Here is an 18872-nt window from a genome sequence, read left to right on the forward strand (position 1 = left end):
CAACAATGGGGAAGACCCAGAAATATTTGGAAAACACTGCTAATGACAACCTCAGTAGATCTTGAAATTGCCTTGTAACCTTAGATTAAATTATTGATTTTAGTCTTTTATAATTATACTAACACTATTTTTCAAATGTTTAATGTACTATGTTTATATTTTTAATATTACATTTTAAGTGTTCTGAAATGCCATGTGTTCAGAACATGTTACATAAAAAATGAATAAGAAGGAAATTTGGAATAAAACACATGTGAATATTTTCAAAATATATGTATATTTTTAATTTTTTACATCTTAATTTTAATGTTAGCAAGGAGAAATATGATCCGATGTGGTTATCAGGGCTGTTTATTATGTGTATCTACAGATAAAACTGAAAAGTAAATAAAAACAAACCATATTTCTATTCCTATAAACAATACTTTGATTCTAAGGAATATTCTGTCAGTTACAATGGAAACTTTATAATATAAAAAAAAAATTACACATATTCATCTCCCAGGTATATAGAATTGTTTATACATTCCTTTGGTATTTCTCTTTCAGATTCTATCCCATGGTGTGCTAGTGAGTTGCTTGTGTAGTTCCACACCTATATCTACTCTAAGCCTAATCGATGAAGTTGAGATTTCTATAGGTGAAATGGCAAATAAACACATGTTTGGGTTTGTTTTATTTTTTCATTTATAGGTTCGAATTCAAGGGCTGACAGGGAATGTTCAGTTTGACCACTATGGACGCAGGGTCAATTACACAATGGATGTGTTTGAGTTAAAGAGCACAGGGCCAAGAAAGGTGAGCCACGCTCCAACTGTTGTCTTACATTGCATTTGGTATTTTCAAAGGCTTATAGGTGAAAGAGAACTGGATATTCTGCATTTTTTAATTATGTGTACTTAAAAATAATACTGTCCTGATAATCTGTGCTGAAATATAACTGATATTTAGTCATGTGCCAAAGCTGAAACAAACTAATCTATACACCTTTATATCCTTTACCAAAATGGAAGCAAAGCAATATATTTTTTAAAGCTTAGCAAAAAGAATCCCACACAACAAAATTCATGCTGCAGAAAAGCACACAATGCAGGTAAGATACCCCGCATATAATCATTTATCAGAGAAAACGAAGAAAACTGTGTCTAATGGGTGCGCATATTTTGAACAGGCTGATGTTCTTGAAGTAAACAAGTTAATACATTCAAGTGAGCAAAGGAGAGAGCGGATAGAAGATAAGATATATAAGATTAGTATCACACAGGATCCAAGATGGCAGCGTAGGTAAACACCTAAACTGCTGCCTCGCACAACAATTTCAAAACTACAACTAAAAGACAAAATGTCTATCACCCAGAACCACGGGAAAGCTGGCTGAGTGGAAGTTCTACAAATAGAAGGAAAGAACAAACAGCACTGAGACATGCACAAGTGCTGAAAAGCTGAGGTATGGAGGCGCGCGAATCGGGCTGGCTACAGGCGACAGGGAGCGCTGCTTTTTTCAACCCAAAGGGAGACAAGCTCCCAATTACTCCAAACTCCAGTTTCTGGGGAGATACAACGGACCCAAACTCCTACGGGGAGAAGCTGGACTGGGGTCGGAAAGTGAGGGTGGCTTGCTTGCAGGGCTGCACGCAGGAATAATTGTTTGCTGTGTTGGGGCGCGGGACGCCAGGACACAGTCGGTCGGAGACAAGAGCTGGCTAACTGGCAGCCATCGCTGTTTGCCATGCCCTAGCCTAGTCACGCCCTGAGACCCCGCCCTGCACAATCTACAAACCCACCCAAGCTCCAAGCAGCAGCTTTAGCATATGAATAACCTGCCTTATCGCAGCTAAACCTAGCAAACTTGCAGCCCGGGTCAGACAGCTCCAAAACCTCCAAACCCCAAGCAAAGAGGAGAAAACTGTAGTTCTCCCTGTAGCGCCTGCTGGGTAGCCTCAGACAGTAGCTGACCTGCACCCCATTGGAGATCCAGAAGCCAGTGTACCTAGTGGTCAGTGTGAGACACCAGATTTAAACTCCTCACATCCATAAGTGACACATTCAAGAGGCAGACTCAGTGAGCACCAAAGGCCCACTGAAACAAGTCCTGCACCATAAGCGTGTCTCCAGCACAGCAGTTCTTCCATTATAGACACAGCGGGTCCTCACAGCCAATTGGCCTGGAGGTCAATTCCTCCCAGTTTACCAACAGCAATCAAGGCTTAACTACACCAAGACTTTGCACTCAGCCCACAAAGGGGTGTACCAAAGGCGTCCACCTCAGGTGATTGGGGAGGCTGAGCTACTGGCCCCTATAGGTCACCTACCACACAAAGCCACTCCATCAGCACAAGGAAGCAACAAAATGCGGAGACAAAGAAACAAGTCACGAATGAAAGAAAAGGAGGAAAGCAAACTACTGGATGACATAGAGTTCAGAACCACATTTATAAGGTTACTCAAGAATCTTCTAAAAACTGCTGAGGAACTTAGTGAGACCTTTAAGGATCTTAGTGAGAATGCCAAAAAAATGGAAAAGGACCAGTCAGAAATTAAGCATACACTGTCTGAAATAAAGAATATACAGAAACTCAACTGTAGATCAACATACCCCAAGAACCAAACCAAAGATCTGAAATATGAGGAAAAAAAAAAAAAAAAAAAACCCAACCAGAAAAACAAAAAGAAAAAAGAATCCAAAAATATGAAGATAGTGTAAGGAGCCTCTGGGACAACTTTAAGCGTACCAACATCTGAATTTTTGGGGTGCCAGAAGAAGAGAGAGAGCAAAATATTGAAAACCTATTAGAAGAAATAATGACAGAAAACTTTCCCTACCTGGGGAAAGAAATAGACTTACAAGTTCAGGAAGCACACAGAACCCCATACAAGAGGAATCCAAAGAGGACCACATCAAGACACATCATAATTAAAATGCCAAGGGCAAAAGACAAAGAGAGAATCTTGAAAGCAGCAAGAGAAAAACGGTTAGTTACCTACAAGGGAGCACCCATACGACTGTCAGCTGATTTCTCGGCAGAAACTATGCAGGCCAGAAGGGAGTGGCAAGAAATATTCAAAGTGATGAACAGCAAGAACCTACAACCAAGATTACTCTACCCAGCAAAGCTATCATTCAGAGTTGAAGGTCAGATAAAGAGCTTCACAGACAAGAAAAAGCTAAAGGAGTTCATCACCACCAAACCAGGATTACATGAAATGCTGAAAGGTATTCTTTAAGAAGAGGAAGAAGAAGAAAAAGGTAAAGATAAAAATTATGAACAACAAAATGACATCAAATACATACCTACCAACAAGTGAATCTAAAAATCAAGTGAATAAAAAATCTGAAGAACAGAATGGACTGGTGAATATAATAGAATCAGGTAAATAGAAAGGGAGTGGACTGACAATTCTCAGGGGGAAGGGGGTGTGAGGGGTGTGGGAAGAGATTGGACAAAAATCTTACACCTATGGATGAAGACAGTGGTGGGGGGTAAGGGCATGGGGTGGGGTGGGGAATCAGGTGGAGGGGAGCTATGGGGGAAAATAAAGAGGAACACATGTAATAATCTGAACAATAAAGATTTATTAAAAAATAATTTTAAAAAAAGATTAGTATCATGCTAAGGAGGGAGAGAAATACCTAAGAAACTCCCACTGAGGGGCCAAGGAGGTTGTTCAGGAAGCTATTGGTGGCAGATCCTTGGATTTCAGAAGGTAACTCTGTGGGTATAATGTGATGGGGCATGTCGGCAAGACTTCCCAACATCTGGAAAATATACAGTGAAGCAATACCATCCCACCACAGTAATTGGCTATGGACATTTTATTCACTTATAATTAAATAATTTTTAATATTTTGTTTCTCTAGGATCAGCTAGGATGCTCAAAGAAATAGAACATTCAAGTTATTTATCTAAAAACTTCATTTGTTTCTTCACTTGGCTATTTAAAAAACAACCTTTCCCAAATATGCTTTCCTGCTTTACTAGAATATTTATAGCTACACTTTATGAAAAGTCTGCTGTGTTCCAAGCGTGGGATTTGGTGTAACTTAATCCTAACAACAAACTAAATATTAGAACTATTATCTCCCTTTTTCCAATGAGAAAATCTTTGGTCCAATAGGGCATGGTTACTTGTTCAAGGCCTGTTATTAAGAAAACAAAGACTTTAATTTGGATATGTCTGACTCCAGAAACTTTCTATACCATTAGCTCACCTGAGTAGACCCTGCTGTAAGGGAATTTATTCTCTAGAAGGGTAGACTACAGTAAGTTCCATATGACAGTTAAAGAGTAGGCATGTGGCAGTTCCAAGGAGAAAAAGATTACTTTCAGCTGGAGAAAAGCAAATCAAGCAAGGAAGGCTGCAAGGAGGAGGTGTGGTTAAGCATAGCCATGAAGTTAGAGTTTGAAATGGAAGAGGCAAGAACCTGCAGACAAGTGGCAGGGAGGACAATTAATAACTGGAAATGGCAGAGGCTTTCTGAGTTGTGTTTTGCTGCGGTGAGAACCATCTCTGTCTAGCATTTCATTCTCTTGCAGCGTCTCCTGGAGTGCAGGCTGACAGCTAATCCAGAGCAGGCTGGAGCCTACCTGACCCAGGTCAGGCGGGACAGGAGATGGACAACAGCTGGAAAGCCAGCACATGGTGGGCTCCTCTAAGGACCTGCCACAGCAAGGGAGGGACATGCATTCCCAATGAGATCTTTAGGGGTTTCATGTGAACCCCGACTTGACCTCTGTCAGCACACGGCCAACAACAAGTGAGAAAGAGACTCATTGTAAGCAAAGGCCCTCGGTGAGCCGGGGAGCAGACAGCACGCTCTTCAGGCCCCTAGAAACACTGGCTCACGGGGGAGGGGGGGCGGGAAGGGGAGGCAGAGGCAGAAACGGGCACAGGCACCCCTCCCTGCCACCCCTGGGTCTTACAAAATGAGCCTGAGCAGGAGCTTTCTAACAGGCCCAAGACAGCTCCGCCTTCCATAAGACATTAAGTACAAATGTGAAATGATCTCTCCGTGGAAGAAAGAATAATGGGGAGAAAGAAGCTGACAGTAACTAGTGGCAATATCCAGAGCACTATGCATAGAACCAGATCTTCTCATGGCCTCCAGGGCCACAATTGTAACATAATAAAGTTTTTTTAGGAGAAAGAGTAAGATGGGAGAGTGAGGGACACTCAGCTAACGTCTGTCTAAGACGCTTCAATGAAATATGAAGTGTAAAATGGTGTGGGCTTGGCTATGTTTTTTTTTTTAATATATTTTATTGATTTTTTACAGAGAGGAAGGGAGAGGGACAGAAAGTTAGAAACATCGATGAGAGAGAAACATCGATGAGAGAGAAACATCCATCAGCTGCCTCCTGCACGCCCCCCACTGGGGATGTGCCTACAACCAAGGTACATGCCCTTGACCGGAATCGAACCTGGGACCTTTCAGTCCGCAGGCCGACGCTCTATCCACTGAGCCAAACCAGTTAGGGCTGGGTTATGTTTTTCCGTGGCAACGATTCACTTGGGCATTCTGTCAGGAATATTCAACTTAAAAAGGAGCCGCGTGCGGAGCACTGTGCTGCCGAGACCCAGCAGGACGTCTGGAGAGTGAGCAATTGTCCTTGTAGATTGGACACCTGCCGGCAAGGGAGCTGCCTTTTTTTGGAAACAGATCAAGAGCTTGCCCATGCGTTTGTCTGGCTTCTGAAACAGGGACACCGACGGAGGGTCTCCTTCAGCAGGAGCCACAGTGGTCTTTCTGACGTCCCAGTTTCTAAGTATGGTGGGCTCTTCCTGTCATCTGGTGACCCCCCACTTCCCCAGAAAATGCTCCAGGGCCAGATTGGCATGGTTTCAGGACTTCATAATAGTAGAAATTATATTTATTAAAAGACACAGTAATGGAAAATTGATGTGCATTTTTATATGTAATCCTCCCAACAACCGGAAAGTAGGATTTATTTTTCTCATTTTATAGAAGAGAAAGTAAGGCTCAGAGAAGCTAAGTTACCTGCCCAGATGTTCAGCTAGAAAGAGATGGAGTTACTGTGGAGACCAAGCCTTATCCAGCCCAGGGCTCAGCTCCTGGCTGCTAAGATAGGAGTCCCAGGGTCCGTTAAGATTCTCTTTAGAGCTGGAATTGACAAGTCCGAGCAAATCAGCTCTTGAAGAAGCCAACTAGGAGTAGAACAGGGGATCCTCACAAACCCTCAATCCCTACTCAACCCCCTTCTTATAGGTAAAGTCCACTGTAAACAGATATTTTCCTCTTACATTATATTATGATTAGATTTGTACACAATTCATCTTAACAAGTCCAAAGAAAACAAATATTTTTCTGACACCCCTTACCAGTTTAGTGATTTGAATGCTTCCATATTTTTCTCTAGCATTACAAAACTATTTTTTAACCAATTTCTCTCTCTAGGAAAATACCTAGGTCCCTATCTGATGAAATGAGATTAGGCCTGGGAAAAGTTCCTAGTAAATTATAAAATGTTGTGAAGAACTAGAGAGAAACTCCTCCATGTCATATGAGGTTCCAGGTCCAAACTTCCAGATTCCTTTCTTTAGGAAGAGACCCCTGTATCACTGTCCACTCCATATAATCTTACTTTCCAATCAGTCCATGGCCCATATGAGATCTACCATTAATTGGTCCCACATTCAAAACTATGGCTTTTTATTTTCACCAGAATTGTAAATAGATATAAGGCGAATCGATACAGCTGGGTAAATTTTTGCTTGTTATTTTAATTTGTCAGCACTTCTAAATCATTTATCTTTTGGAGGCATCACAGGTTGTTTTTAAATGCAAAATGTCAAGGTCTGGCCAACATGTGAGGACTCTCCAGAATGTGCCCCAGCTCCGTGGTATTTCTGTTGTGGGAACTCATTAATAAAGAAAAATGGGCTTTCCCAGAGAATAGGCTGCTGAGATCTGGAGGGTGGCTGCAGCTAATGAAGGGCTAAACTCTAAAACCTGTTTTCATGTCATACGACTGTCCTGTAGAAAGGAGAATTAATAGGAAACAACTAATATGTTGGGGGTTTTTTTAAGTACATGTAGGACTTGGAAGATGGTAGGACTCAGAGGCATACTTGTTTTTAAATTAAATTGATCATTGGGTTATTAAATGCCAGCTACAAATGAATTCATATGAACAATTGAAAATAATTGTTGAATTCATACACACTCATAATTTCAGATCACGCTAAGTACAGCAAGCCATATTAATGAAAATTTTCTCCAACTATTCTGTTATTGAGTTATATATAAACTATTTATGACTAATATAGTGCTTCTTTCTGACATGTTAATGCTTATTTTATTTTAATATGTGCACAAATGTTAACACAGTTTAGAAACTTGAAGGAAGCAAGAGAGACTTCCTACACATATTAGAACAAGTAACGAACACACCAGTGAGCTATTTATTGCATACATTTTGTTGGACACATGAGTTTTAAGAATTGCATCCAGAAATTCAAGAAAAAGAGTTTGGCAAGCATTAAATAAGCACCCAGTTGGGGAGACTCTGGAACATAATAGCAAAGCATATCTGGAGTTGGTGTCCTGAAGACCTGAGTTTTGAATTCTGGACCTACTGGAGTATAACCTTGTGAAATGTATTTTATATTCTAATATGGGTATTCAAATCTAAACCATAGATATTAACAGCATCTACTTCTGCATTTGCTCTGTTTATAAACTTTAAGATGCATATTTACAAAAGCACTGAGTACAGTGTCTGTTGCAAAGCACGCAGTCAGCAGCGGTAACCATTGTATTACATAACATTCTGCATGATACAAAGGCCCCTAACTTTCGATTAAGACCCTATTGTGTCCCAGGAAGGTGTGGCTCAGTTGGTTGGAGCATCAGCTCATATACAGAAAGGTCAAGGGTTCAATTCCCGGTTAGGGCACAAACACAGGTTTTGGATTTGGTGCCCTATCTGGGTGCCTACATGGGCAGCTAATCAATGTTTTTCTCTCTCACACTGATGTTCTTCATTCTTCTCTCTATCCTTTCTCTCCTTTCTCTCTGTCTTTCTCTCTCTTCCCCTCTCTCTCTCCCTTCTCTCTCTTAAAAGAAAAAAAAGGCCCATTATGGTTTACTACTTTATAAAACACTTAACTAATTACTTAATTTATCATATGAAAATAAGTTTGCATCAAATCTACATGACAAATTAAGATTAAAAATGAAAATATTGTTTATTAATCTCTGATGTATTTAGCATTTTAGAAATGAAAAAAACTGTTACTGAAGGACTAGTTTAAGTCAAACCAAAAACTGTTTCTATGTTGCTTTAAAAAAAATACAAATTGGTTTTGCTGGAAAATATCAAATTGTTTTTGCTGGAAAACAGCCATATTTACAAATGTCCCTTTATAAATATGGCTATTCCCTTTACCGTGAGACCTGTACCATTACTGATAAAATCATACAATGTTAGAGAGTGCTAGTCCATCTCACCAGAAGAGAGGCTCAACAGAAAATGGTGTTTCACCTGTACCACATTCCTTTTAAACCACTCATTCCCCATGTCTTGGCTACTCCTTAATTCTAAACTGTGAAGTTGCCAAATGCATAATCAGGCAGTATCTTTAACATCAGGAAAGCTGGCTCATCATCAATTAAAATGAACTTCCAAACTCTTTTTTACCTGTGTTTTTAATTTGTTTTGTTTTTCTTATTAACATCACTCATTGTTCCCATAAGAATATTCTAAAATGTGTTTTCAAGAATTTTCTCTATTTGGCAGGTTGGTTACTGGAATGACATGGATAAATTAGTCTTGATTCAAGATGTACCAACTCTTGGCAATGACACAGCAGCTATTGAGAACAGAACAGTGGTTGTAACCACTATTATGGTAAGTTTTGGTCTATGCTTTATGCTGTTCCATTTTGTCCACAGGCAATTTTAATTCCCAGCTGTGGTGAACAGGGAGGGCGAAAGCAATGGTGACATGGGCGTTCCGATCCACAAAAGTCTGATGAGACTTTGAGTAGGTTTGTCCTGAGCTTTGAGTACATTCAGTACTGTTATTTGTATTATCTTCTGTTGCATTGTTGTTCTTAGAAAAATGTTCAAATGTCAAAAATTGAAACTGTCACGCTCTAGTTGGAAATGTGTAAAATGCTAAGTTTCCAAAGGACAAAAGAATGAACATGAAAAAGATCAATAACCAATAACCTAAAATATCTGGTAGTAAACACCATATTATTATTGTTATTATATTTTTAAATATCAATGTAATAATAGTTAATGGTGTTTAAAATTATTTCCAGGGAGTTCAATCGTTGGGCAATGATTCGCATTGTCTGTTTGTATGGTGTAGAAATGAATGTGAAGATTTTAATGAGCATGTTTACAACTGAATGCTTTAGAAATAAATTTTGTTTTATATTTATTTTTAATGCAAACAAATTTTTGCACCGATTATTTTTTTTATTGACTAGTGACAAATAACAAAATAATGTATAGGACTTCCAGGAATTAAGAAAAATATGACTGCTTCATTCATTCACCTCCTAAAATACAAAAATACTCCAAATTTTAAGGCTACTTTTTCAAAGAGATTTTCATGAAGCCACCTTTTAAATAATAGAAATTCTTATATATTTTTCTCTTCTAAAGTCAGACATGCCCTTTGAGTCAATGCTAGTCAAAGGAGATCAACAATCAGTGACCTTTTCTATCTAATTTAAATTTATACATCCTCAGCTCACTGTCTTGTTCGGCAGAACATATTTTTAATAATTTATGGAGCCCTTACTCTAAATAAAGTGGGAGTATTTTATGTAATTTAGTTTTTAGCTCATGTAATTTTAATTTGAGGTTTTAGTAATGCTGAGTTATTTCCAAAATTTTGACATTGAGGTCAAAGCATAAAAATGCAGAGAGAAGCTTTCATATGTACAATTAGCTTTATCTGTGTTGCATCACCAGACAGCAATTTAATGTTGCTCTGCCAAATCTTGATCAGAAGTTTATGATTTTAGAATGAAACCAATCAACAACAGTTTTTGTGTAAGAGTGCAAAGTATATACCTTCTAACTTAATTGTGTAATATTTGCATGGGACTTGGAAAGCAATGCATATATATTTCTTTTCCTAAAAAAGACACAGTAATGGAAATTCATACTTCAGTACAGTCCTCCTCTTTTCAGCCTCTGATGAAGAATCCTATTTTAAGAAATTGATCGAGAAAGAATTGAGTTCCACGGTGTTCGACTATTCCTAACAAGGCTCAAGTCTTGTTCTCCTGTGTAGTAAATTTAATCTAAATTTTCATATGGGATTCTTCCTGGATGACCAACTCTGGACTACCAGAAAAAAAATTTTTTAAGTTCTGTGACTTTTCTGGGAAACAAGAACAAAAGAAGACTTAATCCTCATCTTTCTCAAGAAAATAAAATAGATGTTGAAAAAGAATCACTTAGCGATTCTGACATATCAGTTCCAATACCTTGAAATGAGGTCATTGTACGTAAATAATTGAATTATATCACTCCTAATTCCAAGTAGATTTTCTAAAAGTAAATATCTATGAATTTGTGTGCTTATTTTCTGAATATGCAATGTTTTCTTTAAAGATTTTTTGAAATTTTGCCTGTTCTGTGTAAAATAAAGTGTTTTAGTGTGCATTATAGGTATAGTAATTTGGAGCATCTTCTTTCTATCCCTGTTAATAAAGGGGCTGAAGATTTAATTCTTAAAACCAAAATATTGAATTAATTTTGCAAGCATGGCTACTTTTTCTGGAAGCATGCTATAAAAAAATAAGGAAAATTGATTGAAAAATCCAACTGTTTCCTATATACATAAAGAATATTCTGTAAAATTATCTGTTGTTTGACAGTGATATTATCAATATTTTGCTATCAAAATAGTGCAACACTAGTATCTGTCTTTTGTATAAAAATGTTATCCTCATATACATAATACCTCTGGTCTTTGCAACTACATAATTGTTCAGTAATTTAAAAAAGTTAATACCAGAATCCTTTCCCTGAAATTGTTTCTTGTATTTGCTTTTGTTGAAAATGGTAGCCTGGGACCTGTGACATCTCTACCACCTCATTACTTTTGAAAAAAAATATGGTTCATTGTAGATGAACGAGATATTGGCATCTGCATGTAATAATCCCCCAAATTCCATTGAAAACTTCCAATATAGATGGAATTGGTTAGACATTGTAATGTGTGCAAGACAGATATCTAGACACAGAAGAAGGCTGAGAGTGTGTGGCACTGGAGATCATTCATTCTGATTGAATTGATATGGTATTGCTGTTCTCCCATTTGTCTTTCCTTTGTGTATGTTGTTATTTATCAGTTTCTACAATGTAATGATATATGCTATTGTTAAATAAAATTGATTGATCAATTCATTTATTCATTCCTTCATAAATATTTATTAAGCGTCTACTCTGTGTTAGGCACAGTTAGAAGTCTGAAGATCTGTAAGAGAACAAAATAGACCAAATCCTGCATTCATAAAATATATTCCAGTGAGAGAAATCAGACAAGAGACATAATAAATGTTACACAGCATTCTTAAATAAAATGTAGCTTTAGTGTGTTGCACTGTTGAACTTGATTTTTTGTGTTGTATATCTATAATGTGATGTTCATTTTAATGTCTAATTTATTCTACCTGAATATAGTCTTACTGAATTTAACTTAGCTAAATTTGAACAAAAAGTAAAATTGTCAATATCATCAAATGAAAATCATAACTACAAAGTTGAAAGGTCTAAGGTTTTGGACTCAGATGTTCATCATTTTTTATCTTCAGTCTTGGTGACTAAAAATTTTATAAAATCTGTAAAACTTATCAGCATCTTACCATACAGATTTAACTTCTTACATTTAAAATAATAATTTCTGCAAACCACCTAAGGAATCCAAATACGTGCCATGTGGCTTGGACTAGGGCAGCGAGTGAGGGAAGGGCAGTTTGCAGTGGACTCTGGGAAGGAGAGGCAGCTTTCCCCTGGAGCCTGTCTTCTTTCCTTGGATGCTGAACTCTCTGAAAAAGGAGGAATGACGCAGTGGTAGTTCAGCCAAACCCAATTTTCCCACAGTCTTTTCTACTGAAGCTAAATGATGCTTATGCTGCATTACTCAACTAAGAAAGTATTTCTTATCATCTTATAAATATATCAACCCTTTAGGAAACATTTCCATAAATCCAAATGCCTTTCCCACAGTGTCAGAATTATGTTACAAACCTAAAAGCTATTTTACTTATCACACTTGATCTTGCTCGAGGTTAAATTTTATATTTCTTAGATGTTTTAGACTTTATCTTCTCCATGCACAATTTTGTCGATGCACTCTAAATAGACACATGTGGACATACGACAATCTACACTATGCAGGTGGTGGCAAAAGTAGGTTTATAGTGGTGAGTATGAAAAACAGAGTTTATTCATGCACTGTTATTTATTAATTATTGCATAATTTTCCATATGGACAACTGTAAACCTACTTTTTTCCCACCCCATATGTAAAAAAATACAGATATATTTATTTTCTTCCCTGTACCAAATATTAATATCCCCATATACACACACCTGCCTCCAAAGGGATTATGTCAATTCATTTTTAAATAAAGTATTTTAAATAAACTTCAAATTGTGCAACCATTAAATGTGTTCATTTTTTTCTGAATTGAATAACATTTTAATTTCCACTTTTAAAAATGTTACCCATGGAGTAAATTATCTACATCTATTAAAATTCTCTTGAGAAAAGCAAATATCCACATAGCAAGTAGCTTTGGTGGACACTCCTGGTTTTATTAACTGTTTTCCATTGTAATTCCAATTATTATATTTGTGATGTTTAGAAAATTTAAAGCTTTTCTAATAGGCATCTATTTCAATAGTTTCACTTTTGCTAAGTACAAGCCAAAAAAAATTTTCTCCATAGGAAAATTATACTTCATTGATTGAAAATCATCTCGATTCATTTACACCAACATTTTCTTAACCAAGCCCTAACGTAACACCTTTAGACAGATTGGTCTCTTTCCTGAAATAGCAGAGCAGATGTAAAGTACTATCCATTATGGAAATTGTAGTAATAGAGTCATAATTACTAAGAAGTAATGCTTTTAAAATAACTTCTAGGGCATTATTGTCCCACAGGGCATAGTAGTCGATAATAAAGATGGAAGGTTATTCAGGTACTCCTAAAAGAAAGAGGTTATATTCCACTTCTCTGATCATTCAGTTTTTATTCACAATTGAACACCTGAAACTCCATATGGCTGCTTATCAAAGATGCCCCACAAATCCCCTTAATGATTCGGTTGAACTCATTTTTTTTATTATATTGAAAAGATTTGGTATTTTCTTCACCCATAGCAGCCCCAAAACTTTGTATTAAATCTCCCCAAGTATGCAGTGTTTGAAGGGCTACCTGTGGACAAATTTTCAGATTGAGGCTGGGGCAAGAGCAGGTTGAGAGAATGTTGAGAATCCCTATTCATTAAAAATGAGAACCACTCAAAGGAATTGGGTAGAGCTGAGAGCTTTTGTTTAAGGAAAGCCTAGCCTTTCCTTCCTTTGTTCGCCCACCTCTCTGAGTAAGTTCTTTTTCTCTCTCTTGCGCTGCATGTGCCACTCCCCTGAATCTCAACAACTGTGCAAGCCCTGGATATGCAAAAGCCTCGCTAAATTCCTAATCAACATTTTCAGCAAAATGAAGGCTTTTCCAGCCTTTATTGGTTTGTTTGACGAGAAACAAAGACATGATGGGCCCCTATTGTCAAAAGAAAATGGGTGGGGGAATTGAAAGAAGACACTAATTAATTTTTAAAATTATATGTACATACACCTGTTTCAGAAGAGATGACCTAGCACTTGTTAGCATTTACTTTCTTTTTGAAGACACCTGAATCAAAGTTTCTGTTACTTGGCCATGCTATTCCTATTTAAGAAGCCCAGATAGACCAGGAAATCTTTATATTTATTGAGTGCCTTATATATACCCTACACTATGGGGAGATATGAAGAGTATTGTTTACTCAAGATTTCATATAAAGAATTTCATTCTCTAAAAATACAGAAATTCACTTCTTTAATCTTATCCCTTTTTTCTTGTTAAAGCATATGAAATCTCAATGAGTTGAATATATTTTGACAGATGCAATAATACCTTCAAATACTTTCAGATATTTCAAATTATAGGTTCAACTCCTACTTCTGCTAGTTCTGTGAAATTGAACAATTTACTTAATCTCCTTGAGCCTTAATTGTTCCATCTGCAAAATGGGAAATGCCTGTCTCAAAATGTCAGTGTGAAAAGTAAATGAAAGGGCACAATTAAAGAAGTTAGCATTGGACCTGATGCAAAGTAAGCACTAAATAAGTAAGAGCTATTATTAAGTAATACTATATAATACTATATATAAGTGTGTATATATATATATATAATATAGTGTATATATAGTATATAGTATATATATAGTATATAGTATATATATAGTAAATACTATATATAAGTAAGAACTAAGGGTACAAAAATAAATAAAACAAGCCCCTTGTCCTCTTGTGATTAATGTTAAGTTCTTTAAAATAAGGTAAAGGAGTGAGAGTGCTAAGGGACAATAATAAGAATACGGTGGGTACATAATAAATGTTTGAGTAAATAATAAAAGTACAGCTTTTAATGAAGCAACAATTCACAAAATAATGTAGGAGGAATTTAGCAAATTAGATGGTAATACTAGCTAGGGAAACTTCTGTACACAAGTTAAAATTAAACATTAGATATAGATATAGATAGATATAGATATAGATATAGATATAGATATAGATATGCTGAAATTCATGTGTTCAAATAGTCCAGACATTTTAGAATAGATTTTCAGCCTTAGTACCAAAGGTGAGCATTAGCTACACCTCATTTGAAAAGCTATTAGATTTGTTATACTAATAGCTATAGGTGATAGCTGCATACCCATTTCCATTAGAATGTTAAGCATCTTACAATGTGAGATTCTTGCTTTTTTCTACACATTCTTCCATATTTTAATTATAATAAAAAAGAGAAAAATGAAAAAATTAGCTCATTTTAACTACTATTTTATAGCATATCTTAGAAATCATTAGTGCTTTGCAACAAATCCCAGATTTTCACAACCACATTTATATTGTAAAACTTTATATTTAGAGAATGTTTTCTATAAACTAATAATTTTCAGCTACCTAAAAAAACAGACAATTAGTTGCCTTAATTTTATAGATGGATAAACTTTCTTTAAAACATTATATTTAGAGATGTTTTCCATAAACTAATAATTTTTATCTATAGAAAAGGCAATTAGTTGCCTTAATTTTATAAGGCAACTAAAGATGGATAAACTTGACCTGGCTGGTTTTGCTCAATAGATAGAGCATCATCCTGCAGACTGAAGGATCCCAGTTCAATTTCCGTCAAGGTCACATGCCCGGGTTACTGGCTCAATCCCCAGTGGAGGGGATGGTTCTCTCTCATCATTGATGTTTCTCTCTCTCTCTCCCCCTCTCCCTTCTCTTCTGAAATCAATAAAAATATATTTTAAAAAATAAAATAAAGATAGATAAACTCTCAAGTGTTAAAATATTTATCAAATTCAAAGGACAAGAGACTTCCGGGTCACTTAGTCATGTCAACCTAAGGCAGAATTTAAGAAAGTAACACAAGCACCAATCCTGGACAGTGGCCCACAATAGTGATCTTCAGGGCATCTCTATGAGAAACTCAAAGAGCATTTAATTTACATTCTTAATCAAGTTTTTAAAAGTAGTTTCTACATTTACAAAGTACTTAGAAAAACAATTAGCGTAGAACTGCCATGTTGTACAAAGTAAAATACATTCTAAATCACAGTTCCAAGAGCAAATTAAACTTCCACATTTACAAATTTGCTGAGATAAAAGATTTGTATCAGAATTACCAAATGAATGTTACCATGCAATTTTATAAAATATAAATACATGATCCCAATGATGTTGTGGCCAAAAGTGGTCATTGCTTGTCTGCAAATAACTCAGATTTCTGAGGTGTGGCCAGTTCACTGTGGATTGCACATTTGCCAGGGCTATCTTTTAGTTGGTGGCTTTAGTTTCCATTTATAAAATCAATGCATTTTTGCTAACATGTCTTTAGTTCACGGCCTTTAAATAGTTTGAATTCGGTGTGTGTGTGTGTGTGTGTGTGTGTGTGTGTGTGTGCTCGCGCACACATGTGCTTTAATGGAAAACTGTGCAGTTATTATTAGCCACCAGTAAACTTTTTCATTTTATATGGATTTTTACAATAATTTTTCATCGTATTTTCTGTCTTATTTTCTTCAAATTGATAGTCAAAATTGGAGAAAAATTGTTGGCTCCCATTGGAGACATAGAATAGAATAAAAATTCATGGAACCAAATTCTAATTAAATCTAAATTATTGGACAATTTTAAGGAAGCTAATTTAATGCAAATAAGTATATACAGTTTTTTTAATTATTAATTCATTTTTATTTTAACTTGCAAGTACCTGCTTGAGAAAGGCATATTGCTAAATGCTAGAGAGCAAAGGAAAATGATCCTTCTCTTTTCCTAAAGGAGGTCACAGTTGACTGTGTCTAAACAAGATGCGGAATATGGAGACAGGTGACTTTAAATTAGTTTTTCACTACATGAGGCAGACTACTAAATAGTCTTTAACTTCATATAATAATTTGAAACTAATAATTTTATTGCCAAAGGTGATAACTTTGCTTCTCTAGATGATTATTAATGGACATTTTTCCCATCACAGTTACAGTGCTAGGTATGTAATGATTACTCAATAGAAAATTATTTTAAAGACTTCACATTTAGTATCTAGTGTAAAGCAACTTAATGTACTTCTAAGCATATTTATATTTATGTTTATATATTTATTTTACTACTGATTTCTAGCCACACAAAATCAGTGTGTATATAATACTAAATATAATATTTTTGTCAAATTCTGAAACTGGAGAGTTACATAGAGATTTTTGAATGTTTATAATTTCTCCTTTACAGTTCTACTTCTCTTGTTATAGGAATCCCCATATGTTATGTTCAAGAAAAATCACGAAATGTTTGAAGGAAATGACAAGTATGAAGGATATTGTGTAGACTTGGCATCTGAAATTGCAAAACATATTGGTATCAAGTATAAAATTGCCATTGTCCCTGATGGAAAATATGGAGCAAGGGATGCAGACACAAAAATCTGGAATGGGATGGTAGGAGAACTTGTTTATGGGGTAAGCAAACCAATTATTTACATAAACCTGAAAGTTGTGTTTTTTTTAACTTGGGCACATATCAATTTTTAAATGTCTATTACTGTTTTTTTTTATTTGCAGTTACATTCAAAGAGACATATATGGTATTCAACTGTTTCTCTATATCATGAATAATGCAATTCCCAAACAATGAAACTAATGCATGATAACTTCAAAATAAGGAAAAAGAGATAAAAATTCAGAATATGATGTCCTATTTTAAAAAAACAACATTAACTTCAGTATCTGTCATGATTATTCTTTCACGTTTGATTCTTCTATCCCATAGACAGGTTGTTTTGAGAACTACAAAACGAATCCATTAGTAATTGTAGCAACAGATTTCCTTCAATAGCGTAAAGTTGAACCTCATTTTAGCTAGTTTATTTATATCCCTATTGGTTGTAATTCTGGTAAATGTCTTTTCAGTAATTGGTGAAGTGATCACTAAACTATTTTAACATCTATAAAATATTCACCAATAATGTGAGATTCTTACAATTCTGTTGAGCACAGTAAATTTAAGCTCTTTTCTCACCTAGCAAAGCACAAAAGCTAGAATGTGTTCCACAGCAGGCCTCACATGGAAGCACGTCATGCCCTTTTTTTGTGTTCTCCAGATATTGCGTGTACACATTTATAGTCAAGGGCAAATTCAATGTACACATTCCTGCCTGAATCAGAAAAGATCTGTCTCTTCAGCTAGCACTGCAAAGTATCTAAATCAAACAAGCAGTTATCAAATGCTAGTGATGGTATGATATTTCCAAAGTCCAGAAACCCAGCCTGGAATAGTTCATTTTATTCACCTAATAGTAAATAAAAGTCACATGCACTTGCAATTTATTCTGAAATTTCCTATAAGCCAATTCATAGATCACAAATGTCACCTTCAAATCACAGTCTGATTAATCTTCTCAAGGCCCCTTTGAAATGAAGGATTTTATGAAAGTCTTCCTTCTCCAGAAAAGAATAAAGGTAGAACGATTTAGAACATAAATGAAGTCGTACTCCAGGGCTTACTTTCCAAGCCGGAACTGCCATTCAAGTTTCATGATTCTGCATCTTGCTTTTCAAACCATGAAGCAATGACCATTCTCCATACAGTCTAGTCTAGTAGCTATAATCTCAGCAGCAAGAAGAAATTGTTTGGCATTAAAGAGTAATCAGTTATTTTATATTTATTTGCAAGAACTACTGACTAGTTAGGTGACTTAAGCAGGGGGGTTGGGGCAGGGAATGAAGTTGTAAAAAATCAAAAAGTATTTTATCTCAAGGCTCATGATCAATTTGATATTGAGCTTTAAATTCCAAAGGAAAAGGGTTCCTAACATGTGTGCTTCTTGGTAATATTTTAAACTTTTGACACAATAAGCCAATTTTAAATGTGAACATTATCCAGGTTATTAGAATTCTCTACTGTAATTTATTTCCTTCAGAAAACAGTATTGAGTATTTCTCCTCAAAAAATTAGATTACCAATTAGTTATGGATGAGTTACTTTCTAAGGAATTTTATATACATCCTCCGGAGTCCCTACCAAATGGGCAGTCCAGGCTCACCTCTTG

The 18872-nt window shown here is 35.9% G+C and overlaps 1 protein-coding gene across 7 annotated transcripts in view; it reads left to right on the forward strand.

Moving 5' to 3' along the window:
* Window positions 1-18872, forward strand: part of GRIA4 (glutamate ionotropic receptor AMPA type subunit 4) — a 430608-nt gene that overhangs the window by 346895 nt on the left and 64841 nt on the right. For 6 of the 7 annotated variants that reach the window (XM_080641389.1, XM_080641388.1, XM_080641385.1 and 3 more), the window contains 3 exons: window positions 694-798; window positions 8760-8870; window positions 17077-17283. In XM_080641389.1, coding sequence (XP_080497515.1) covers window positions 694-798; window positions 8760-8870; window positions 17077-17283 — 423 coding nt within the window. Of the gene's footprint in view, window positions 1-693; window positions 799-8759; window positions 8871-10171; window positions 11603-17076; window positions 17284-18872 lie in introns of those variants that run through there. The other variant, XM_080641391.1, reaches the window with a different exon arrangement.

The sequence above is a fragment of the Plecotus auritus genome (genome assembly GCF_963455305.1).
Source record: "Plecotus auritus genome assembly, chromosome: 9".
NCBI lineage: Eukaryota > Metazoa > Chordata > Mammalia > Chiroptera > Vespertilionidae > Plecotus > Plecotus auritus.